Raw genomic sequence first — 26,032 nt, 5'->3', positions numbered from 1 at the left:
TGGTTACTGCTCAGGGCTGTGTAAGAGCTCTGTTAGTGTCGAGTAGAGGTGAGTTGACTCTTTTCTAGTAAAGTCTCATTTTACTGGTGAGTTCATATAAATGAAATGATGTTATCCACTGTGTGGTACCATACTTTTCTTTGTTAGCTTAAATATCTAAATTCCACAGATAAATGGCAAAAGGAAAAAGCAAATGAGGGGCTATTCCCCCTGAACTTCTCCCATTGCTTAATGTCTATACTTTTATTTTCAGACACCCAATACCCAGTCCCTTGCTGTAATTCTACTTTGCAATAAACTGCAATCAATAAGTATAAGAGTTCATAGGAGTTTTGTCGCCTCTGAAAACCCTGGGGTAAGAAGTGTGACAGTAGATATTTGGGGAATGGAGAAGGTGGTGATGGGGAAGTTTGTGCAGGGCTGGATGCTGCACTGTTGAGCAGAGATTATGGAGGGCAGAGGGGTCTAAAGAGTAGGGGCATTATGTAGGGAACAGCTCTGAGACAGTTCTCCCTTTCAGGTCCTACTCTCTTCCAGCAAGTGTAATCAAAATTTATGCTCAGCATTTGACTGAGTCCTTTACTCAAGACCTTTTCAGCTCCTCCACTGATAAACTCAGTTCCAAGTACATTGGAAGCTTTATCGTCTTAACATTATGTTTTAAAGCAAAAATTTAAATCATTCATCACCACTCACCTCTGTTCTCTCTCCAAAACTGCTAATCTTTCATTTCTGTTGACTTAAGAGTTCTCTTCTCTTTCTTCTCTCTGCCTCTAAAATCCCTAGTTGCACAGAGCAATGTAGTTCTGGCCTCTCAGATTTAACCCATTGAACAAAACAAAAGCCTGACAATTGGCCTAAAGTATCTATAGTTCTTTAAGCATGCTCAAAAGTCTCTAGTGTGATCATGGTTTGTTTATTATTTTCAACTTCATTAAATCCTTATAAAACTTTAATTTTGTACTATTATCAGGACATTTTTTTAAAACTTCATCCCTATACCTACGACCTACCTCTATAATTAGAAAATCATCATATGAGTTACTGATAAGTTGGATGCTTTCTTACTTTTCATATAATTTATCTGAAATGTATTGAATATATAATAGCATTATAATCAAACACATTAACTTAAAATCATTCATTTTAGAAAAACTCATAGATTTTTCTTAAAAGGAAACAAAGTTTCCTAAAATAGCTCTTATATAATTGCTTGAAAAGTTAAACAAAACTGGCAGTCTTTCCCACCAGTAGTAAAGGAAACATTTAAAATCGATGAAAGAGCATTAAAATTTTAAAAGATCAAATTTACATTATAATTAACATGACATTTTAGTAGAGTGTAATAGGTTCACTAATTAAGTCTTACATGTTGTTATTTGGATTTGAAATATCTTAAATTGCAATAGTGTATATTATATATAATAAGTGATTTTTGTTATTATATTAGTATTAGTGCTAAACAGAATATAAATTTATACTCCACTAAGTACATATTTACTGGCCAGGCCATATACTGAGTTCTTTCACAGTCATTATCCACTTAACAGCCAAACAACTGTATGACTTAGGTATTATCGTATTATCACCATTTACCACTGTGAAAACTGAGGTCTGGAGGAGGTAAGTTAAGCCACACAAGCCATAGATTTGCACATGTGTTATAAATGAGTCAAGCTTCATTTCTTTTCACAGTTTCATATAATACACTGAGAACAGCATTATGGTAGGAGTAAACCCAGAGAAGGCAGTGGCATCCCACTCCAGTACTCTTGCCTGGCAAATCCCATGGACCGAGGAGCCTGGTGGGCTGCAGTCCATGGGTTCACTGGGAGTTGGACACAACTGAATGACTTCACTTTCACTTTTCACTTTCATGCATTGGAGAAGGAAATGGCAACCCACTCCAGTGTTCTTGCCTGGAGAATCCCAGGGATGGGGGAGCCTGGTGGGCTGCCATCTATGGGGTCGCACAGAGTTGGACACGCCTGAAGTGACTTAATAGCAGCAGCAATAGCAGGAGTAAACCCAGCAAAAGGAAAAAAATTCTTTGAAAACTTATTTAAGACTAGCATAATTGCTTTATGAAACCTATTTCTGTCCATTCCCAACATACCTGATCCTATGAGCTTTCAAAAGACATGCAAGTTATCACTTAAAGACATTTTTTGTTTTAAAATGTTGAAAAATATGAATGTTGCATCATTTATTGATTTGCCCATTGGTCATTTATATAAACATTTATTATAGCAACTCTACAAAGGAAGAATTTTAGTCTGATAAAACCGAGGCTCAGTGAACCTAAATTGTTTGTCTAAATTCACACAGTCTTTGGAAAGGCTGGGATTTGTGCCTAGTTTGTCTATATTCAGAGCAAGTGACCTTCTGAGTAGTTTCTAGATCATCTTCGAAAAGTTATTTGTTGGTTTATTTGCATTTTCCAAACTGCTACATGTGAAAGTGAAAGTTGCCCAGTTATGTCCAACTCTTTGCAACTCCATGGGCTAGTCTTTCCTTTCTCCAGCGGATCTTCCCAACCCAGGGATCATTCCCAGGTCTCCTGAATTGCAGACAAATTCTTTACCAACTGAGCTATCAGGGAAGCCCCGAACTACCACATAGCAGAAGACTTACTGGAACTGTCCGCTGATGGAGTAACTATAACAACTGCAGAATTTAGGGGTTTCCCCTGTGGCTCAGCTAATTAAGAATCTGCCTGCAAGGCGGGAGACCTGGATTCGATCCCTGGGTTGGGAAGATCCCCTGGAGAAGAAAAAGGCTACCCACTCCAGTATTCTGGACTGGAGAATTCCATGGACTGTATAGTCAGTGGGGTTTCAAAGAACAGGACACGACTGAGCGACTTTCACTTAAATGATTGCTCTAGTGTGTGTGAACGCCTCACCTATATTTGCATGGATAATAAAGCTTGGAAAGAATGTAGGAGTCACAGGCTTGTTTCTCCGGTGATTATTGGTTGATTCAGGGATAATGAAGAAATAATTTCCCTGAGGGTGGTAGGAGTACAACAAGCAGAGATCTGGGCTGGCAGGAAGATAAGTGGAAGGAAGATGTGGTCCTTACTCAGCTGGGAAGGGGAGGTGGTCTTTGAAGCTGATGTATCTTGGGGCAATAACTCTCCATCCATCTTATTTTGGAGATTATTTTACAATGTATATAAATATGGAATTATTATGCTACATACCCAAAACTAACATAAACTAATAAATGTATATATAAATTATACCTCACTTTAGAAAAATGACAGCACAGCTTATTAGATTCTTAGAGTATCTACTTTAGTTGAAATCAACTCGAATTGAGCCCTGGGAATCTAGACTTTTTAGGCAATTATTCAAATGCAGAAGAAAATAAGCTGAATTAGGAAAAAAAAAAAAGAATCACCTTCAGGATCACCACTGATGAATAAAAAATATCATGAAAGTTTTTAGGATCAAAGTAAAAATGTTAAAAATGAAGAATACGTCAATTATATTTATCTTGATAATTTTACCACAATAATTCTTACAGACATGACTGGTCATAAATGCTAATTACAGTTTAGCTTTTTGCAACTTTTTTGTATCATTTCTATAGATTGTTAAAATAAGGTCCTTTTTTTTTCAGAAGCAAAAACTAGTTTACACAAGTGTTATGTTTTCCTGATCAGTAAACATCTTTAAGTAAAACTTCATGCATGGTGGCAGCTCTAATTTGACCAAAACACTTGAAGATTTCAGTCTACTTCCTGGAAATCTGTGGAGAGAAAGGGGATCCATTTCTGCAGATTGCTTAATTAGTGTTGCTAACCACATAAATAACAGCCAAAAATTCCTTGGTTCACCTAGCTCAGCTGCTATGACTATATCAGCATCTTAATGTTCTCAAATATTTGCTTAAGTGGCATTTTGTAGCATTTTTCTTTACTGAGATAATATAGTATGTTAGTAAATATTCTTTGAGCAGCTAATCACTAATTTTGTCATTTCTGCAATAAAGCTTATCCTTATCTTTTTGCCTTCTAAGACACCGAAAAGGTAATGTGTTTTTCATAAACTTAATTTATATTTTATATTAATTTTAACCCCTGTTCTGCTGACCAAATGCTTTAATGATTTATAAAAATTTTAAGGGACATTATCTTTGAAAAAATGTTTATACTTTAGTAGGTGTGAATGACAGGGATAAAATAGACTAATTATTTTTTGAGATTTGAGAATGACTTGTGCAATATAAAAGTGAGTTTGAAGTGAAAGTGAAGTTGCTCAGTCATGTCTAACTCTTTGCGACCCCATGGACTGTAGCCTACCAGGCTCCTCCATCCATGAGATTCTCCAGGCAAGAATATTGGAGTGGGTGTGGGTTGCCATTTCCTTCTCCAGGGGATCTTCCCTATCCAGGGATCGAACCCTGGTCTCCCGCACTGCAGGCAGACACTTTAACCTCTCAGCCACCAGGGAAGCCCAAAAGTGAGTTTAAGATAAGTTTTCCTCCTGAAAAGTTTTTTGTTTTTTTGAATTGCTCTTCTACTCCTTTTTCACTGTGATCCCCTAACAGCTGACTTCATGGTTATGGTACTAGACTAGTAGGAACACCCCAATAATTAATTAGCTGAGACTGGCTAGTGTCTAATACTGAAGAATGTATTTTCACAAAGAAGTTATTTATTCTTATTCTCTGGATCCACCTTCATAAAAATAAAAAGTGAGGGGAGCTATTATTTACCCATCAGATGTAATTTCAAAGATAAGGCATATAATCCTACTGAGGAAAGGAAAAAAAAATAATAGCACGTATTAAATCACATCCAAGAAAAAGCTACATAGAGTAGAGCTCAGATCCAGAACCCTGGAACTAGACCATCTTATTCATCTCTGTTCCAGTCACTTATTTGCTAAGTAATCAACAAGTTATTTAATCTGCTTCCATTTGCTCATTTGACTGTTGTGAGAATTATATGTCAATGCATATCAAGTGTTTAGAATTTAGTGTTTTCTACTGTAATTCTTTTTATTCTCCTGGGCTTGCATATATGTCTCCAAATTATATGGAGGTCTTAAAAAAGAGGCTTCCTTTAAGGAAGTATACTATGGAGAAGCTCTACCTACTCATAAAACTCTGAAATGAGTTTCTGCTTAACTTATGAGAAAATGTGTAGCAGATCAATTCCATTAATCAATAGAGTGAATTACTGTAGAGTGAATTGATCTAGACTGTTCTGTCAACTTTGATTCTTAAGTTAATCCATCAAGATAGCCCATAGAGTACATCCTGCAAATCTCTCTCAGATCCATCCAGTTTTCTGCATGAGTGAAGAAGGAATGGAATTGACTTATTCAAGTTACTCAATTTGTAGAGCTGAAATATTCCACCTTTATCTAAATACTTTCTGTTCAGGATTCTGCCACTTAAGATACTTGCTTTTACTTTTTCTTGGCACAGAATCCTTTAGGAAAATAAAACATTTCTAAAAAAGAGTATTCTGCAGACCTAAATGCTCTCAAAAAGAAGACATTTTAACTAATCCAGGAAACTTGGCTTGTGGCAATTCACTTTTTCCCCAAATGAATATTTCACCATTGTAATTATTATCCCTTAAAGTGTGCCTAGAGTTAAAGCTTATATATAGCCCAAACTTTCCAATTCTGAGTTTATTTCCTCTAGGAATGTTGTTCAGACTTTGACTAACATAATGATGCCTTGTTAACTATGGGAATCTAGGAAATTCCCAGAAGTCATGCAAAAAAAAAGATTTATAGCTAAAGTCTTTGAGCTTTCTTCAGTCAGTTCAGTCACTCAGTCGTATCCAACTCTTTGTGACCCTATGGACTGCAGCATGCAAGGCTTCCTTGTCCATCACCAACTCCCAGAGCTCACTCAAACTCATGTCCATCAAGTCGGTGATGCCATCCAACCATCTCATCCTATGTTGTCTCCTTCTCCTCCTGCCTTCAGTCTTTCCCAGAATCAGGGTCTTTTCCAGGGAGTCAGTTCTTTACATCAGGTGGCCAAAGTATTGCAGCTTCAGCTTTAGCATCAATCCTTCCAATAAATATGCAGGACTGATTTCCTTTAAGATTGACTGGTTTAATCTTGCAGTCCAAGGGACACAAGAGTTTTCTCCAACACCACAGTTCAAAACCATCAATTCTTCAGTGCTCAGCTTTCTTTATGGCCCAATTCTCACATCCATACATGACTACTGGAAAAACAATAGCTTTGACTCCATGGACCTTTGTTGGCAAAGTAATGTCTCTGCTTTTGAATATTCTGTCTAGGTTTGTCACAGCTTTTCTTCCAAGGAGCAAGTGTCTTTTAATTTCATGGCTACAGTCACCTTCTGCAGTGATTTTGTATCCCAAGAAAATAGGCTGTCACTGTTTCCATTATTTCCCCATCTATTTGCCACTAGTGATGGGAGTGGATGCCATGAACTTCATTTTTTTGAATGTCGAGTTTTAAGCCAGCTTTTTCACTCTCCTCTTTCACTTTCATCAAGAGGCTCTTCACTTTCTGCCATAAGGGTGGTATCATCTGCATATCTGAGTTTGTTGATATTTCTCCCAGCAATCTTGATTACAGCTTGTGCTTCATCCAGCCTGGCATTTCGCATGACCTTTCTTCAGTTCAGTTCAGTTCAGTCGCTCAGTCATGTCCGACTCTTTGCGACCCCATGAATTGCAGCACGCCAGACCTTCCTGTCCATCACCAACTCCCAGAGTTCACCCAAACTCATGTCCTCGAGTTGGTGATGCTATCCAGCCATCTCATCCTCCATCATCCCTTTCTCCTCCTGCCCTCAATCTTTCCCAGCATCAGGGTCTTTTCCAATGAGTCAACTCTTCACATAAGGTGGCCAAAGTATTGGAATTTCAGCTTTGGCATCAGTCCTTCCAATGAACACCCAGGACTGATCTCCTTTAGGATGGACTAGTTGGATCTCTTTGCAGTCCAAGGGATTCTCAAGAGTCTTCTCCAATACCACAGTTCAAAAGCATCAATTCTTTGGTGCTCAGCTTTCTTCACAGTCCAACTCTCACATCCATACATGACCACTGGAAAAACCATAGCCTTGACTAGATGGACCTTTGTTGGCAAAGTAATGTCTCTGCTTTTGAATATGCTACCTAGGTTGGTCATAACTTTCCTTCCAAGGAGTAAGCATCTTTCAATTTCATGGCTGCAATCACCATCTGCAGTCATTTTAGAGCCCCCCCAAAATAAAGTCTAACACTGTTTCCACTGTTTCCCCATCTATTTGCCATGAAGTGATGGGACCAGATTCCATGATCTTCGTTTTCTGAATGTTGAGCTTTAAGCCAACTTTTTCACTCTCCTCTTTCACTTTCATCACAAGGCTCTTTAGTTCCTCTTCACTTTCTGCCATAAGGGTGATGTCATCTGCATATCTGAGTTTGTTAATATTTCTCCCAGCAATCTTGATTCCAGCTTGTGCTTCTTCCAGCCCAGCGTTTCTCATGATGTACTCTGCATATAAGTTAAATAAGCAGAGTGACAATATACAGCCTTAACATACTCCTTTTCCTGTTTGGAACCAGTCTGTTGTTCCATGTCCACTCCATGTTGCTTCCTGACCTGCATATAGGTTTCTCAAGAGACAGATATATTTAATTTCTCTGAAGAAATTATGAAAAGTGTAGGGGAAAAGAAAAATGATCCAATAAATCTCTTCATGTGAGGTTTAATACATAAGCCTTCTAGGGAAAATGATGAAAATCTTTAAGAATCTGATGCTAAAACTTTATTTCCATATCACCTTCAAAACCCAACCTAGGCTCATTTTGTAGCAAGATAACTTATCGTGAGTGACCTTTGAAGAGTTGGACTACTTGTGATTTGTATCAGGAAACTTTTGTGAAAGTTGAAGAGAGAAATTCAGCACAAGAACCCACACAATAAAAATATCTCAAAAACAAAAATAAAATAAAATAAATAAAAATATCTCATTACTCTGGACATGGAATTCTTTCAGAAGTGTTCTGTGTCCCCATATCACCCTTCTATCTGGACTAAGCATGTATACAGCTGCTGGTTACAGAAAGCCCCCAGTCATCCATAAGAAATAGAAATCTCATCAAATAAAAGAATTTCAACAAAAATAAGGTAATGGTTTTGGTGTTTTCTTCAATGTAAAGGTAAGAGAGTATCTATAAACTCCACGTGATAGTGAAGGACAGGGAAGCCTGGTGTGTTGTAGTCCATGGGATGGCAGAGTCGGACACAACTTGGTGACTGAACAACAGCAACAATTTAAAATAAGTTCACCTCCATCTTGAAACCTCCCTAGTGGCTCAGACAGTAAAGACTCTGCCTGCAAAGCAGAAGACCTGGGTTCAATTCGGGTTTGGAAACATTACCAAGGGACTGGAAATAAAGAACAATTTTTCCTTTAAAAAAAATAAACCTGAACATTTCCTTGGACTTCCCTGGTAGCTCAGATAGTAAAGAATCTGCCAGCAATGCAGAAGACCTGGGTTCAATCCTTGGGTCCAGAAGATCTCCTGGAGAAGGGAATGGCAACCCATTCCAATATCCTAGATTGGGAAATTCCATGGACAGAAGAAACTAGTGGGCTACAGTCGATGGGATCACAAGGAGTTGGACACATCTAAGCAGCTAACATGTCAAGGCTGTATATTGTCATCCTGCTTATTTAACTTATATGCAGAGTACATCATGAGAAATGCTGGACTGGAAGAAACACAAGCTGGAATCAAGATTGCCGGGAGAAATATCAATAACCTCAGATATACAGATGACATCACCCTTAAGACAGAAAGTGAAGAGGAACTAAAAAGCTTCTTGATGAAAATGAAAGAGAGTGAAAAAGTTGGCTTAAAGCTCAACATTCAGAAAACGAAGATCATGGCATCCAGTCCCATCACTTCATGGGAAATAGATGGGGAAACAGTAGAAACACTTTATTTTGGGGGGCTCCAAAATGACTGCACATGGTGATTGCAGCCATGAAATTAAAAGACGCTTACTCCTTGGAAGGAAAGTTATGACCAACCTAGAAAGTATATTCAAAAGCAGAGAAATCATTTTGCCAACGAAGGTCCGTCTAGTCAAGGCTATGGTTTTTCCTGTGGTCATATTTGGATGTGAGCATTGGACTGTGAAGAAGGCTGAACGCCGAAGAATTGATGCATTTGAACTGTGGTGTTGGACAAGACTCTTGAGAGTCCCTTGGACTGCAAGGAGATCCAACCAGTCCATTCTGAAAGAGATCAGCCCTGTGATTTCTTTGGAAGGAATGATGCTAAAGCTGAAACTCCAGTACTTTGGCCACCTCATGCGAAGAGTTGACTCATTGGAAAAGACTCTGATCCTGGGAGGGATTGGGGGCAGGAGGAGAAGGGGATGACAGAGGATGAGATGTCTGGATGGCATCACTAACTCAAGGGACGAGTCTGAGTGAACTCCGGGAGTTGGTGATGGACAGGGAGGCCTGGCGTGCTGCGATTCATGGGGTCGCAAAGAGTCGGACACGATTGAGCAACTGAACTGAACTGAACTGAGCTGAAGCTGCTAACACATACATCCATCATGAAAGTAATTCTGTTATGTTAGCCATTGTGGTTTAGAGATCACACTGCTCCCACAATCCTGGCTAAATATCACAGATCAATAAAGTGCTCTGTGACTGATTGCTTAAAGTGCTTTTATTTTAAAGCATGGATCTACAAATTCTAAATGTACCGCATGCAATAGGACCAAATTGCGTACATGACCAGGAGAAGCGATTTATTCCACTACTAATTTCAACTAACTCTAAATAGACAAGGTACTCTATATACTTGTCTTCAAAATAGCCTAAGTTAGGAGGAACATGTACATAGGAGAGAAGAAGCAGCATGGAAGGCATTTTGTGAGAACATAGTCTTCCTTATTCCAGATGAGATAGCTGGACTCCCGAGACTGGTTTCTACTTTGGCTGACTCTTAGACCTTAATCAATGTAGTTATCAACTAAGCCCTCTAAGATTTGGTGACTAAAGCTAAACAAGACAGAAAAAAAAAATTGTTTGGGGGTATGTTTGTCAAAACACATGAATAAAATATCATCAGGTATATCTAAAGCCTCCTCGAATTTTGGATTATGCACGCCCCCAATATTTTCTCAGTCTTTTTTTCTGTAGTAAGTACCTACTTGCTGAAAATTATGCATTCAGCTTGATGAATATTGTAAGCGGTTTTTGTCTCCAAGGGGAAAATGACAAACAAAATCAGTTCATAAACTCTTTCTTCTCTCGTCTTCTATAGATGGAAAATCATACCGAAAAAGTGCTCTTTTCACTGAAGAATATGATCATAAACACTAAAAAATTAATAATTTGTGATGTTTGCAGTCTTAGAAACAATTCATTGTTCTTGCTATGTATGAATATGCGTGGAAATACTATATGCAGGTTGCGATCCCTAAGGTCTGCTGTTGATGGTGTTGCAGGATGGAAGTCAGAAATCATTGAGATGGAAATGATGGTGGAGTTTTCACATTTACATCTTTTGACTTTTTCAGTGTACTTACCTCAGTCATATATTTATGCTAGATTTTAAATAGAATAACTTCTCATTACTCCCGGAGAAAGGGAATCTCAATTATGTCTTCTCCATGGTATGAGAACATGGCAAGAGAATATTTGGGTCCTTCCTGCATCCTTCACTTTGAAATACCCCTGAGGATAGGCCCTGTGTGGGTCTTGGGATTTGAGTATTAGCCTGTCTGTCCTGCAGGTGTTACTATAGGAAATAATAGTAAAAGGAAAGTTTTCTTTTGTAGGGAGTGCTGCTCACCTTTCTTACTATCAAACTACTCATTCTTCTCTGAAGAACTGAATCTTGAATCTTAGTAGTTTGTCAGAACAGGAAGATTAAAAATGACATGTTTTTTCGACTTCAGTCTTTGCATTGTATTTCTCCAGGCAACACAAAATGCTATTGCTCTTTTAGATACAACAGAAACCTGCCCCTTTGCAGAGAGTTTCTACTGTGTGACTGAACTATTTGATTTAATATGTGACTCTGAGGTTGAAGGCTTAGTTTGGCTCCTTAGATGGTATGTGACTTTGGGCAATAAAAATTTAGGGAGGATTAAAGGGTAAAATACAAGGAGCCTTGGGCACAGTGCTTGGTACATGATAACTATTCTTTGAATATTAACTACTGTTTTTGCTGTTGCTGGTAATACTATTATTAACAGCAATAAACTTTGCAATTGTTTCTTATTAACCTATATTCTAACTGATCACTTAGGATTTAATAAATCAATATGTAACAGCATATTCATGTTAAAAATACATGTAGACAGACTTTAATAAGGATTTGAAATTTAAAGTTGTTTATGTATTAATATTGTATACTTTTTAAAGGTTTAGTATAAAGACCTAGTGGAGAAGGAAATGGCAGCCCACTCCTGTATTCTTGCCTGGAGAATTCCATGGACTGAAGAACCTGGCAGGCTGCAGTCCATGGAGTCGCAAAGAGTCAGACAGGACCGAGAAACTGATGCACACACTCACATAAAGACTTAGAGTTTAAAATCTGATCATATCTCATGTTCATGTTTGGACCCTTTTAAAATACAAGAGCTCAGAACCTTATGGAATATTGTAGGCCAGAGATTGTGGATAATTGGGAAGATTATATAATGTGCTTGCTGCACTGGTTTTTCTAACATTATTAAAATTGAATAATTTAAGAAATAAATTTCTGATTGTAGTAGCATAATGTTATAAAATCTCACATTGAAAATAAAAACTTAAACCAATTTTTGTTTAACTTTCAAATTGAGTAGAATTGATGATAAAGCAGTGAAATGAAGAATTGATCTTTTAATAGTTCCCTAGAGCCAGGAAACATGGATAATACTCTGTTCTGCATATGTAGGGGAGTGAGAATTAATGACTTATGCTTAGAGCAATAACCCTCAGGGTTTTTAGCAGGGTTATCTATTATTAAAACAAGTTCAGTTATGTTCAGTATTCTCCATTTAGGCACAAAAGTAGATTTGCATTAAACATTTTTGCTGAAAGCAGCTGAGATCTCTTTTTTTCTTAATCCAGGTTCAAATAGAAAACCCAATTAACTAGGATACTAAAAGCAAAGCCAAAATGTTTTAGTCAATTTACAATTTTTCCCAACTTTTAACTTTTGAAACTAGTTTAGATGAATACCCCAAATTAGTATTCTTTATGTATTTTTTTCTCTCTTCATCTGTAAAAAATAAAGAAAATGTGAATTTTTGGCACACTTCTCAGACCCAGTTTTAAACCTATATTTTCCCTGATTGAGAAAGTAGAGAAGGCCCATATTGCCTTTCACATTAAATTGGTTCTAAGAGCCAAATCTTAAAATACCCACAACTGGTTCACATCACTCTTTACAGCAAAGTATGATTTGAGCGATTTTCATTTCACTACCCTAAATATTCTTTCTCCTTCTTTCCTACCTTCGAAGATAATAAATGCCCTTACATTTTCACCATCTCTGCCACCAGAGCCTATTTTCTAAAAATAGAACTACTATGTACATGCGTGCTTAGGACAGTCATGTCTGACTCTTTGAGACTCAGTGGATTGTATCCCACCAGGCTCCTCTGTCCATGGAATTCTCCAGACAGGACTACTGGTGTGGGTTGCCATGCCCTCCTCCAGGGGATTTCCCCAACCCAGGGATCAGACCCAAGGATCAAACCCATGTCTCTGGCATTGCAGGCAGATTTTTTACCACTGAACCACTGGGGACACAACTACCATATGACCCAACAATCCCACCACTGGGCATATACCCTGCTGCTGCTGCTAAGTCGCTTCAGTCGTGTCTGACTGTGTGCTACCCCCTAGACTGCAGCCCACCAGGCTCTGCTGTCCCTGGGATTCTCCAGGCAAGAACACTGGAGTGGGTTGCCAAAACCATAATTCAAAAAGACACACACATCCCAGTGTTCATTGCAGCACTATTTATAATAACTAGGACATGAAGCAATTTAGATGTCCATCTACAGATGAATGGATAAGAAGATGTGGTGTATATATAACATGGAATATTAGCCATAAAAAGGAATTAAATCGGGTCATTTATAGTGAGGTGGATGAACCTAGAGTCTGTAATAGAGAGTGGAAATATGTCAGAAAAAGAAAAACAAAATATCATATATTAATGTGATAATTGGATGGCATCATTGATGCAATGGACATGAGTTTGAACAGGCTCTGGGAGATAGTGAAGGACAGGGAAGCCTGGCGTGCTGCAGTCCACGGAATTGCAAAGAGTTGGACATGACTTAGTAATTGAATAACAAAAACACGTATATATGGAATCTAGAAAAATGGTACTGATGAACCTTTTTGCAGGGCAGGAATAGAGACCCAGACACAGAGAACTGACTTGTGGACACAGGGAGGGAAGAGAGTGGAACAAATTGAGAGAGTTGCGCTGACATTTATATTAATACACTACTATGTGTAAAGGGCTTCCCAGATGCTACTGGTAAAGAATCCTCCTGCCAATGCAGGAGGTGCAAGACACGCAGGTTCGACCCCTGGGTCCAGAAGATCCCTTGGAGTAGGAAGTGGCAACCCACGTCAGGATTCTTGCCTGGAAGATCCCATGGACAGAGGAGTCTGACGGGCTACAGTCCATGGGGTTTCAGAGTCAGACACAATTGAACAACTAACACCATGTGTAAGATAGGTATCTAGTGGGAAGTTGCTGTGTAATACAGAGAGCTCAACTTGGTAATCTGTGATGACCTAGATGGGTGGGATGGTGGGGGTGGCTCAAGAGGAAAGTCTACGGAAGATGACGATGGACAGGGAAGCCTGGTGCGCTCAGTGGGTGGAGTCACAAAGAGTTGGACACGACTTAGCTACTGAACAACAATAGGTGATTCACATTGTTGTACAGCAGAAACTAACCCAACATAGTAAAGCAATTATACTCTACTAAATAAATTTTAAAAAAAGATCTGTGATTCAATCAGACAAATCCCATCTGGAAATAAGTATTTCAATAGATATTAAAGCATTCTCCTAAAAGAATGGTGCCGAAGGAGAAATTATTACTTTAGTTATATTGGATAGGAACACTAAGTCAAGTTTTCTCAACTGGGCTTCGCTTCTTCCTTGGCACGTCTCTTTCTTTCCAGTCTCCGGCCTTTTTTCCTGTTTGGCTTGTACATCTCACCTCCCTACTCCCCTTGTTAGGAGAATATTCCTATCCTCATGCCACCAAAACACATGCATCCTGTAGACCCAATTTTAGACTGAACTCTTTTAAGGAGCCAGTTCATTATTTCTCTACATTGGTTTAACTCTAGTTTCAATGGAACTTTGAGATTTCTGGCTGTTTGATGTGGTACCAGGCCCTCTAAGTTGAGTGAAATGTTAGTGAAAGGCAGTTGATTATAGAAAGAAATCTTTACTTTCCATAGATCACGTCTAATCAGCTCTGTGTAGAACTCACCACACCTTTAGGTGCCTAATGCATGTGTACTGGGATTCATTCTGGCATTTGCCAATGTGAATCAAGGTGTTTCGTATTGCTTTAGTAAACCAAAAAATAATTAGCCATTTCTTGATTTGTGTCTTGTGTAACACTTTATGAAATAAAGCGTTACTTTCTCTACTTTACGGGATTGTAACTAGCACATTTGGAAACGGGTGGGATTTTTCTTCAGCAGCCTCACCTTTTTTTTCCCTTCTCATCTCTCTTGGTGTTTAGCGTCCACTCCTTCCTTTGTTTACTATTACCTTCATGCATGAAGCAAAATTTATCCTGAGGCAGAAAATATACAACTCTTTACTCTCAAGAGGCATTTAAATGAAGAGTAGTTTCTCCTGGTGTGAAGATTCCTTATTCTCAATCTATAAAGCACATTGTATCATACAGAGCTGAAACACTGATTAGAATCGGAAGCACTGATTTATCTCACGTTACATTTCTCCAATGAATGTAGCTTCCAAATCCTAGATCATGTATTCTTTCTGGTAACTGGCAACATGAGCTATATAAATGAACCAAAAATAGAACTGAATCAACACAGACAGATCTACCTGGATAAGCAAACACTGCTATATGAGCAAAAGTAGTATTTTTCCTTTTTAAAAAATATATTTATTTATTTGGTTTTGTCAGAAATTAGTTGTAGCAAGCAGGATGTTGTGTTATGTGTTATGTTGTGTTACGTGGCTTCTTTCACTGGGGACACAGACTCTGTAGTTGTAGCGCTTGGGCTTAGTTGCTCTGAGGCATGTGAGATCCTAGCTCCCTGGCCAGGGGTTGGACCCACATCCCTTGCATTGCAAGGCAGATTCTTAACCAGGTGAACCACCAGGGAAGTCCCAAGGCAGTATTTTTCTTGTGAAGAAATGAGAATGCAGTATAACTCAGAACTAGTGTTTCTGTTGAAAAGATTACACAAACTGATTTCTGGCCACATATTTTCTAAGCACTATTTGTCGTTGCTGATAAATATGGAAATTAACTGGATTATTTTTAAGGGATGATATGGGGGACTGTCTACCAAACCCTTCTAGGCCATGGTGCCTTGGAGTAGTCAGTTATCACTTCCCACTGTGTTTTTCTCATTTCTAAGATGGAAATTATGCTGATAGTTTTACTACTGTATGTAGGGATTGTTGAATCAGACAAGAGAGAAATATGTGAAGGCAAATATTGATATAAACCATTAAATTAAATCAATTATTGTGTTTTTTATATCTACAGAAGGAATTATCTTTTTGTGATTTCTGAATCCTACATATTAGGAAAACACAACAAGCACATGAAATCTGTTATTTCTTTGGGTATTAGTATTTAGGACAAAACTAATCTTTGAAAAGAGAGTAGGTTTAAAGTCTGTGTGTAAAAAAATATTAGTAGCTAAGAATAAATGACGGATATGGCAGGAATGGTGAAGGTGGTATGCTAATGACTGTAGTTTGGGAAATGGTGAAGCTCTAGGGCAAGATTCTGGCTTGGCTTGGTCAGAGAGATTCAGCCATTGGGTAGCCTTAGCACCTGAGGCAGATGATTCGACCTGCTTCTCTTTCTATGGTTTGCCATGAAGATTCAGGGAATTAAGATGACTGAAGCACTTAAAATAGTGCCCACCACTGAGCAGTCGTTCACAAAGTGTTGTTATTGTTCTATTTTCAACTGAATAATAATTTATCCCAGCAGATTGTTTTTTAAATAAGAGTTCAACAAGACCATAACTGGACAGCTGGAGTCTCTAATACCCAGCTGATCATGTGCCTTACATTATTCCCTGCAAGTATTGTTTTTATCGTCTATGAGGCTAATGTATTATATTAGAGTTACTAATATAACAGTGAGCTCAGATTGCAGGCTGAGTTTAGATTAGCTAAATTTAGAGGATTTCTGTTTATTTGGGTAGGTCTGTCCCTCCTATGAGCACTATCTTCTCCCTACACCCCACCGAGTTTAGTACCGAGGTCCAGCCCCGGTGAATCCAGGGTGATTCGAAGGTGGGGGGACGGAGTCGGCGTCTTTGGAAAAATACATATTTAATCACAGATATAGAGAGATTAGAAATGGATAGTGTAGTAGGAAGATCAGTGGAGAAAAGGAGGCTGAATAACTTGGGTTACGTGAAATAGCATCCATGCTCCAGATGGGAATTCAGCCAGAAAAACCGGAGCAAGAAAGAAGCGACATGGGGGAATCAGTCTTTCCGGAAACTGATCCGATTTCTTTATTTTTGGGTTTGCTTATATACCTCTTGTTACACATAGGGATGAATACAGAGTCACGTGGGGGTCAGCAGTCCTGACCTTTATCAAAATCAGGTGCTTCACATAAATGTATATATAAAAAGGGTCTTAGGGATATTACATCATCTTCTGGCCAGGAGTGAGACCTGCTGACATTTTATGATCCTTTCTTTCTGATAACCAAAAAACTTATTTCTTCCAAGGGTGTTTTTTCTTAAACCAGGCACCACCCTCCAAATAAAGTTACATTCCTATAGGGTGAGGGTGTAGTGAGTTACAATCAAGAAAGGAATTTATTTAACCCAAGGTTAACATGATTAGTCTTAAAGGTTAATACTTATTTCTCCTATATGCTTAAAGGTTAATACTTATTTCTCCTATATGTTAGTTATATTCATTATAAGGGTAGGGAACATGGAGATTTAGCAGCAAACATCAGCCCAACAAATGAAAACCCTTTCACCAATGCTCCCCTTAAGATCTATTTAGTCTTAAGATATGATAAAGTTACATTCTTACACAGCAAGGACACAGTGATTTATAACAAAGTACAGTGATCTATTACAAAAGAGAAAATCCATTAACTCAAAAAGTCTAGTATCACTAACATCAAAAACTACTATATTTCCTTTGCTATATTCCAAATACATTGATTAGTATATTCCCAGGTGTCCAAGGATATGGAGGCCTGGCGGCAATCATTGACTCAACAAGAAGAAAAGGTCCTGTGCTAATTAAGACTCTCAAAATACTCCAAAACTCTCTGTGCTGTTTACAGTTGATAGGTAGTAAACAATCATGTGCCTAGCGGCAGCAGTATGGATAATCCTGTCACACAAGCTGGTCTGTCAGCAGAGAGGTTTGACCTGAGACATCCTTGTCCCACCCAGAGCAGGGAATTAGCAGCAATTATTGACACAACAAATGAAGAACCCTTCACCAATATAATTCCTAACCAACTATACTAACAATTTCTAACTCCCCAAAAGAATTTGCCTTTAGTAAGTCTAAAACATCTCGTGCCTCTCAGGTTGGGAGGCTGTAAACAATCACATGTGGCCGGACAAACCTATACAGGTGGGCTAGATAACCTTCAGAGGAGTCGGCAAGCTGAAACACTCTTGACACGCCCAAGAATTTTTATTGCCTTGGAGCTGCACGTTTACTCCTTCTCCGAGAGAAACGGTTATGGGGGAGAGCCCCCCGTAGAGTCAGAGGTGTAGGTGAGAGCATAAAACAGACTCTGGCTTTGGGGTTAGATGCTCGGGAACAGGGGTTTTCCTGAGGCTTGATCACGCCTTTGCGTATGCCAAGCCTCCTTCCTCATGACCTTTGCCACGGGCGGAATTCCTCACGCTGGCCCCCGGCAGTTTAGACTATGTTTCTAAAGAGAAAACCATATTTCCATCCTTTTACAAATCACTTTCTTCAAATTTCAACATTTAGATGCCACCTAAAAGCTCTTTGAGATGAACAGAATTATCTGTTTCCTTACTTGCACTACCTTTTTCCTGGCTATCAAAAGAGCTTCTATGCACTTGCTTTGAGCAAACCCATTGCATTCATTCCTAAGGTGTAGTTTTCTATGTATGTTAACTTGTAAATCTCTTTACTAAAAGGGAGTTCCAAGATCACTTTATGGGTTTCATTGAAATAATAGTGACTTGAAAGTAAATAATTTTGACTTCAGTTTATCTATTAATATTTATGGTCTGCACTGAAGGAAATCACTTGATTTCTGGGACTGATTTTTACCCATAAAAAGAAGTTAGACTAGGTCAAAGATTTTAACCCAGGTTATATAGATGAAGTCTACACATTTGGAGAGTGATTTTTTTACTAACCTATAACTAAAATTAGGATTTTCTTCATTTGTAGGCAACAATACACAGTAATATTTGTGATATTTGTGTTTGTCACCAATGTGCTTAGTCACTTAGCCATATCCGATTCTTTTCAATCCCATGGACTGTAGCCCACCAGTCTCCTCTGTCCTTGGGATTTTTCTTGCAAGTAAACTGGAGTAGGTTGCCTGTTCCTCCTCCAAGGGATCTTCCTGACCCAGGGATTGAACCTGCGTCTCCTGTATTGCAGGAAGATTCTTTACCTTCTGAGCCATTTGTGAAGCCCATCACCAATAGAATCATCAATATTTTCATAACATTTAAATTCATGAAGAAACCTTATAGTATTCTTTGATCTTATTATTTCAGAATTATATAGATGATAGACCTGCAGCTAGACCTTGTTATTTAATGAATTAATGAAGAAACACATTTGTTATTGTATCATATCTTAAGGATTACTTGAAGATGTTGATAATTATATTTAATATAAATGAAATCCTTTGTATATCATTTATTTATGAATTTTATTTTAAGGAAATCATAGGTTTCATCAAACTAAAAGAGGGGACAATTCAAAACTTGTGGGACCTTGCATTATAAGGATGTTTCTTAGAAGGTCTTTTACACAGACCACTCTTTGGTCATGAACATGATCTAAAATGTGATGACTTTATCTAAAATCAATGAATGTGATGAATTGAAAAATGCAAATAATTTCTTCTTTTCTGACAGAATGATATCTCATATCTCAGAATGATATGGCTTTCTCTTTTTATGAAAGCCTAACAGTCACTGTCAAAGAGTATTATCCAAGTTAGTTGTAAAGCCTTCTATAACTAAAGATTTATTAACTAAAAGTAATATGATTTGAATATGCTGAAGACCTGAATTCAGTGCTTTCCTAAGCATTCTGGCTGACATGCAATTGACTGGTAATGTTATGTGCCCCTGGAAACATCTGGGATTTTAGAGTTTCAAGGAACACATTTTTTTTCCTCAGGGCTACAAAAGTCTTGTCTTGGGTTGGTCACAGTTTTAAATTGCTACTTTCCTAATTGTGTGCATGGAATTACTCTTGGATGTAGTCTGTAACATTTTTGTAATGCTGTGTTTTAACCATTTGTTATTTTACTCCTCTTCCATTCTTTTATTACTGGGAGCTCTTTATCCACTAGAAATAAGAGCATTTGATTATTGGTAAATCTCAGTGTCTTTTGTCCACTGTAAAAGGTTCTCAAAAATTTTGAGATTACTTAATTAGTTATATTTCTTTCTTTTAATTCAGTCTATTTTTTTCCACTCTGTTCTCTTCTATTCTATTTTCTTCTGTTCTAGTCTAGTCATAAGTAGCAAGATTTAAATCAAAAGTTTAAGACAGGCTAGATGATAGATGTCAGAAACACATTAACTTGGGAAGCAGAAATTTCAAAGAAGATCCAAAAGTCAATTATAAGGTGCCTATAACCATCACCCAATTCAAATAATTGAAAAGGTCAGGTTGTTGATGGTTAGAATAAGATTTGTGAGGAAGTGTTCTTTAATGCATTCTCTGCTATTGGGAAAGGTATAGAAATTCTTCCCTCTTCATCTCAAACCAAAGGAAGATAGTTTCACCCTTGGAGAGCTAGAAGTAAAGGGGATATTGGGAATGGAATCTGTATCTTATGTGAGACATACAAAAGGTTAGAAGGTGACAGATAAGCTGAAGGAGAGGAAGCTATGTAGATTTCAGCCTTTCCTCAACTAATTTATAGGAATAAAGGCCTAAAGACCGTTTCATGTGGACCGAATGTAGCGTATCTGTATTTGGAAGCATGATAGGGCCTTAGGAGACAAAATCTGGAGATGTACTAACACATTTCCAGCGGCTGTGGACATTGTGAAAGAACATGTGTCCATGCCAAGGTTGTGAGAAGTCTCCAACTGTGGGCCTTGGCAAGAAGTCCCTGGAGAGCCCATGAATGTGCTCACAGAGCAGTCAGCTCTGCACCCCTGCAGGTCTAGTGAACCCAAAGCCACCCTCCAGTGGCAGTCTTAGCCTTCTCTCTCTTGCTCCAGCTTAGGGGTCCAAGGTAGCCAGCTGACAGGACAAACAGCACTGCTTGTTTCTTGCTTAATAAATCCTGCCTGCTTGAGCTTAAAAGAATAAAGAAAGAAACATCAATCCAGCTCTCCTCCCCCACCCCCCATGACCACAGTTTCTAGGTTCTGCAACAAATCCAAGGTTGCGAAGAAGTTTTATCTGTTTTAAGGTTGAGGTATATTGTATGTGATTAGACCTAAGACACTGGCAATTTAATGTGATCACACGATGTTTTTATTATCTAAGAATGATTGGAAAAGTCCTGATACTACCTAAAAGATTGAACCTGAGACAGAAGATAAGTTCCCCTGCTAAGTATATTTTCAAGAGAGTAAAGGACAAAATAATTTTGCTTTGTGATAATACTCCCTAAGTTCTGTATGTTCACTAATTTTATGAACTCAGTAAAAATCTATTGCAGTTGAGACAATGCAGTCTTACAATATATCTTGGAAAAACAATCTCAAAATCAGCTGCTGCAGTTTAATCGTCAGCATATTTTCAATCAAATTTTAGATGGACAGAACATTCTATAATATGTGACTATGACTATTTTCTGAAATATCAAAGTATTTTGAGTAATTGACTCAAAAACTAACTTCCTCTAATTTTTAATTTTCTCACATAATAATTCTCTTTTATCTGTACATTTTGCTCTATGTTTGTATTTTTTTTAATAGATTCTCTGCAGCCTCTCTAGAAATATTGGAATATTTTCCATGCTATTTTTTTTCAAAGTCTATATAGAAGCTGAGTGATCCTAAGATTATAAATTCCATTAGTTTGTTTTGGCAGATGATATATCTTAAACATTACATTCTCTTATACTCATTTTTTAAAAGTCATAGCAACTAAGCAATGTGTGATATAAGACAATGAACATTAGAGGGTTTGTTTGAAAGAAGATATTTCAATTAAAATATTTGGAGAAAACATGCATAATTTTTATGTTTGATTTAATAGATGCTTGAACATGTCTCATCGGTTTCATTTCTGTATCTCCAGATTAAATTTCAACTTCACAAACTTGTATAACCACCAGAAGATGACTTGTATACTGTATCAATCCACAGGCTGAAAAGAAAGTATTTGGTATTTTTGAAGAAATGTGCCACAGATCCACTATAAAATCTAGTCTTCCGAGTTTCACTGATTGCTTCAGTTTCCTGACCTAATTAGGTTTTCTCCCTTCAGGTCTATTTTGCTTTTGTTTATTTGCTGTTTGTGTGTTTATTTTTCAGGTGAACCTGATCCCCATAAGAACTCAGATCTAGTAAATGCCGAAGAAAAACATGCTGAAACACATTCATAGGTCTGAAACACCTTAAAGACATCTTTCATTATAAGGATGGGAGGTAATTTTATTGTTTAGATGAAAAATTTATTTCCAAATTGGATGATTTGGAGAGTATCATTAGAAACAAAGTTATCTTATTTAAATGTCCCTTTGGATTCTTTTCTTTTAAATCTCTATTTTCTGAGGCAAACCCTTAACAAGTAAGCTTTAAATATTTACTGTTTAAGTTTTCCTTTTCAAAGGATTCTTGACTTACTCAGGAATAAAAATTATATTTACCGAGACTTTTCAGCCCTTTAAAAATAATAAGCTATATCCTATGGGGAGGTTTAATTCTGTTTTCTTCTACAGTACTTCATATAAGAAATATGAATGTTTTATACCAGTTTCCTTTTCTCCTTCATGTAGGAAATATGAGTGCTTACAGTAGGTGATAATAACAAAGCAAGTGCATATTATAAAACAACATCAATATTTGCTCAAATCCATGAACATCGCATCAGTGATTATCCTTTTAAAAATTCAGCTTCTAGGGCTCACCTTTGATCTACCAAATTATCAGCTCTGGGAGTGATGCTAATGTCTGTTTAAAAAGTATAAAAATGAGTCTTGCTATTGGCTTGATGGTAGAGGCAAGAAAAAAATGCTGCAGGTACCATATCAAGTCTTTGAGATGTTATTAGGAGCACCTCAAATGTCGCTTTAAATCGATGAAGTTAAAATGTGATTAGCCATAACTGTTTTATACATGCTGCATTTAGACTTACTAATGGCAAAAAAGGCATTTTTTAAGGAAATAAATTCGCAAGAAATCATGAAGATATATAAAAGCTACATATGCCTAAAAAGCTCTGAATTCTGGTCCCCATTGCTGTCACAAAGGAATGAACAGAATTCCCAACACCACCTCTTTTTAATATAATGAAAGTGCCTTAACATGGTTGCAGCTGTCATCACCACAGTGAGCTGTTTTACAGACGTTTTCCACTGAGCATCACAATAAAGAGAATCTTGCATTACAAAAAAAAAAAAGAAAAAATGTGGCTAGCTTTTAAGATGAATCATTTCCCAGTATTCTTGACTCAATTGTATGATTCTCTAATCGATGCTAATAGTTTCACTAATAGCAACTATCAGTGTCATCCTATCAACAGTTCCAGAGTTGGTGACTGTGAGTAATAGTTTACATATGAATTGTGGCTAGAAATCAAATCACACACTGGATAGAAATTTTAGAAACCAGCTCTGTATTAAAATTTTTAAAGATATTGTCTTATATTGAAACTCCAATACTTTGGCCACCTGATGCGAAGAGCTGACTCATTTGAAAAGTTCCTGATGCTGGGAAAGATTGAGGGCAGGAGGAGAAGGGGACAACAGAGGATAAGATGGTTGAATGTCATCACTGACTCAATGGACATGAGTTTGGGTAAGCTCTGGGAGTTGGTGATGGACAGGGAGGCCTGGCATGCTGCAGTTCACGGGGTTGCAAAGAGTCGGACATGACTGAGTGACTGAACTGAACTGAAATTGTATTAGTTAACAACAATTCCTCTCCATCACCTCCATCCAAACTTTAGACACACACATACACACAAAAGAGATAGGAAGAGAAATTCCAACTGGTATAAAAAGAATATCTATCATTTTCTGATAAATCTCTTAATTTTACAAGGTCAATAAAGTCCAACATGAAATTGCCACACAATAATTGGTGCCCATATATGACTAAAACATGATCTTCCTTTTCATTTGAATTTTATTTCAAGATAATGGAAACAGCACTAAAATATTCTAAACCCTCAATTTTTCACAAATGTTTTTCTCCTCTTTCAACACACACTCAGAACAGGCCATTTTATGAACTTATATAAGAGACAAACATAAATTTTGAGCTACTAATTCTAGCCACATAAATACACTCAAAGATTCTATCACAGATTTTGGCCAGTGTTTCTGTCATTGCTCTTTCTCCGCAATTTGGCCTTCTTCAATCAAACCAGAGAAATTTTAAGGCAAAAGTTGGATATTTTCAAATTTTTATCACTTTGAACCCAGTTATTTCATAGGTGACTATGCAATGTATGTACAGAACGTGAGGCATTTAAAAATTTTACTTTCTTGCTTTGTTTTACACAGAGTGCTGTAACTACAAAACTTTCAAGCTTCTAAGTAAAAGGAAAGCAAAAACAGAATTATAGAAAAATATTTTTGCAGCTCTGGGGCTATTTAGATTGTCCTTGTTGTTTTAAATACATGGGAACCAAGTGAGAAGAGGGGCTGCTCAGACGTTGTAGTTGAAGTCCTAAGACAACAATGAAGCATCAGAGCCCGGACTCTGTGACCTGATGAACTCTTCATTGTAACTCGCAAGCTGGGAAGCCACAGCGAAACCTGTTCCTGAAAGCAGTGAACCAGCCTGCATCCACCACTGTTATTGCAAAGCACTAAAGCATCACCCACATGGGGGTCATCACAATGCAAGTCACGCAAGACCTATGGTCCAAGATGACCAGAACCTCCAGCCCTTGTTGGAGACAGACACTAGAACTGAGAATTGGATTTGCCTTCTAGGGTGTTAATCCCATCAGGATGTAACAAAATATATTACAGGTCAAGGGATAAGGGACAAGAAGTGTGTGTGTGTGTGTGTGTGTACTCAAAAATGTCTGTGAAAATGGAAGCCCACACTCTTCTGCACAGAGAGCATTATTTGATGTGATTTATAATTTTACCACAAACAAACTGCAGCCATTGGAGACTGCTTCCTTGTCATGTTTTGCCTGAGCATGTGTAGAGCCTTGCCTTTGTTCCAAATTGAAGAGCTACCTTTATTTGTTACTAGCTGCCAAGAAAGGTCAAGACCAAGTAGGTGTTGTAATTTTCACTGTACAAACTCTTCAATGATTGTGAGACTGAATGAATTTGTTTTTGTGAAAGGTAGAAATCAGATGGAAAAGATCAAGAGTAGTCATCAATTAAAGAAGAAAGTGAAGGTGGATATGTCCATCCTGATGAGTTTTCTGTTGCACCTGCTTCTTCCCTGGGTTCCACAATGCTAAGCAATATTTTAGAAATGGATGCAATCAGAAGCTTTTAAATCTAAGTAGTGGGAGTTTATAACTCACAACTTAGATATCTTTTCATGTGTAAGCCATATTCTATATGCATATTAGGTATGCATTATTCTAACTTAAGATATATTTGTGCATAGACTGTGTATAAGATGCTTTTAAATGTTCTGTGAATAAGGTCCTTAGCTTTTGTTTCACCTGAAGCATATGTAGAACACAGATAAATAATTGAATTGTATCGTAGATATTATAATGCAATTGATATTTTAAATGCAAGAAGTAAAGATTGATCTATAATGATGTGTGGCAGGGAAAATTTATAGATATGTACATCATGGTGATTTTTTGTCCTTTAACAATAGATTTCTTATTTCTATTTATGGAGAAACTGCAATTACTGCTTTTAATGTCTTTTTTAAGGTAGCTATTTACAAACTAGAAAATATTCTGCATTTAAAATAGAATCTGACTGTCTGGGAAGTCTAATTACTATTGTTCCTATTTGAGCCAGTTGTCTTTCATTAAAGGTATAGACTCTCTCAACAGAGAAATAAATTGAAACACTGCTTCTGAACTGTCACAGGAAACATGTCCACTTTGTTCCTATTAATACTTTAAGATATGTAGACTTTATAACTAAAACAATAGAAGAGTATAATGAAGTCATTATTTTCTGTATATGGGTTTTAACCTAATTTTCCAGGTTATGTAACTTATAAAGGACTGTGACAGAACTTGCAGGGGATCCGAGCAAACGTGCTCCATCCCTTCAGAAGAGTTGTCACGCTGTTGATGCACTTATTCCTTTTAAACTAATCTCCCTGTCTCGCTTCCTCTTTCCCTCCTTCTTTTCGTGTCTTTACTTCTCTCTTCTGTATCTTCCTTATTCCCCCTTCTCTCCCTTTAAGACAGCCACTGACTCGTGTTAATTAGCAGGAAGTTAGAGGGAGGGTCGGAGAAGGCGATGGCCCC

At 37.5% G+C, this 26,032-nt stretch overlaps 1 protein-coding gene across 4 annotated transcripts in view; it reads left to right on the top strand.

The window, feature by feature from the left end:
* PDE1A (phosphodiesterase 1A) overlaps positions 1–25,638 on the top strand; it is a 386,812-nt gene extending 361,174 nt beyond the window's left edge. For 3 of the 4 annotated variants that reach the window (XM_013968481.2, XM_013968476.2, XM_013968472.2), the window contains exons 15-16: positions 21,931–22,044; positions 24,126–25,634. In XM_013968481.2, coding sequence (XP_013823935.1) covers positions 21,931–22,001 — 71 coding nt within the window. In that variant the 3' untranslated portion in view covers positions 22,002–22,044; positions 24,126–25,634. Of the gene's footprint in view, positions 1–21,930; positions 22,045–24,125 lie in introns of all 4 variants that reach the window. The other variant, XM_005675891.3, reaches the window with a different exon arrangement.

Source organism: Capra hircus, chromosome 2, assembly GCF_001704415.2.
Source record: "Capra hircus breed San Clemente chromosome 2, ASM170441v1, whole genome shotgun sequence".
Taxonomy (NCBI): domain Eukaryota; kingdom Metazoa; phylum Chordata; class Mammalia; order Artiodactyla; family Bovidae; genus Capra; species Capra hircus.
This window is presented reverse-complemented; position numbering and strand designations above follow the sequence as displayed.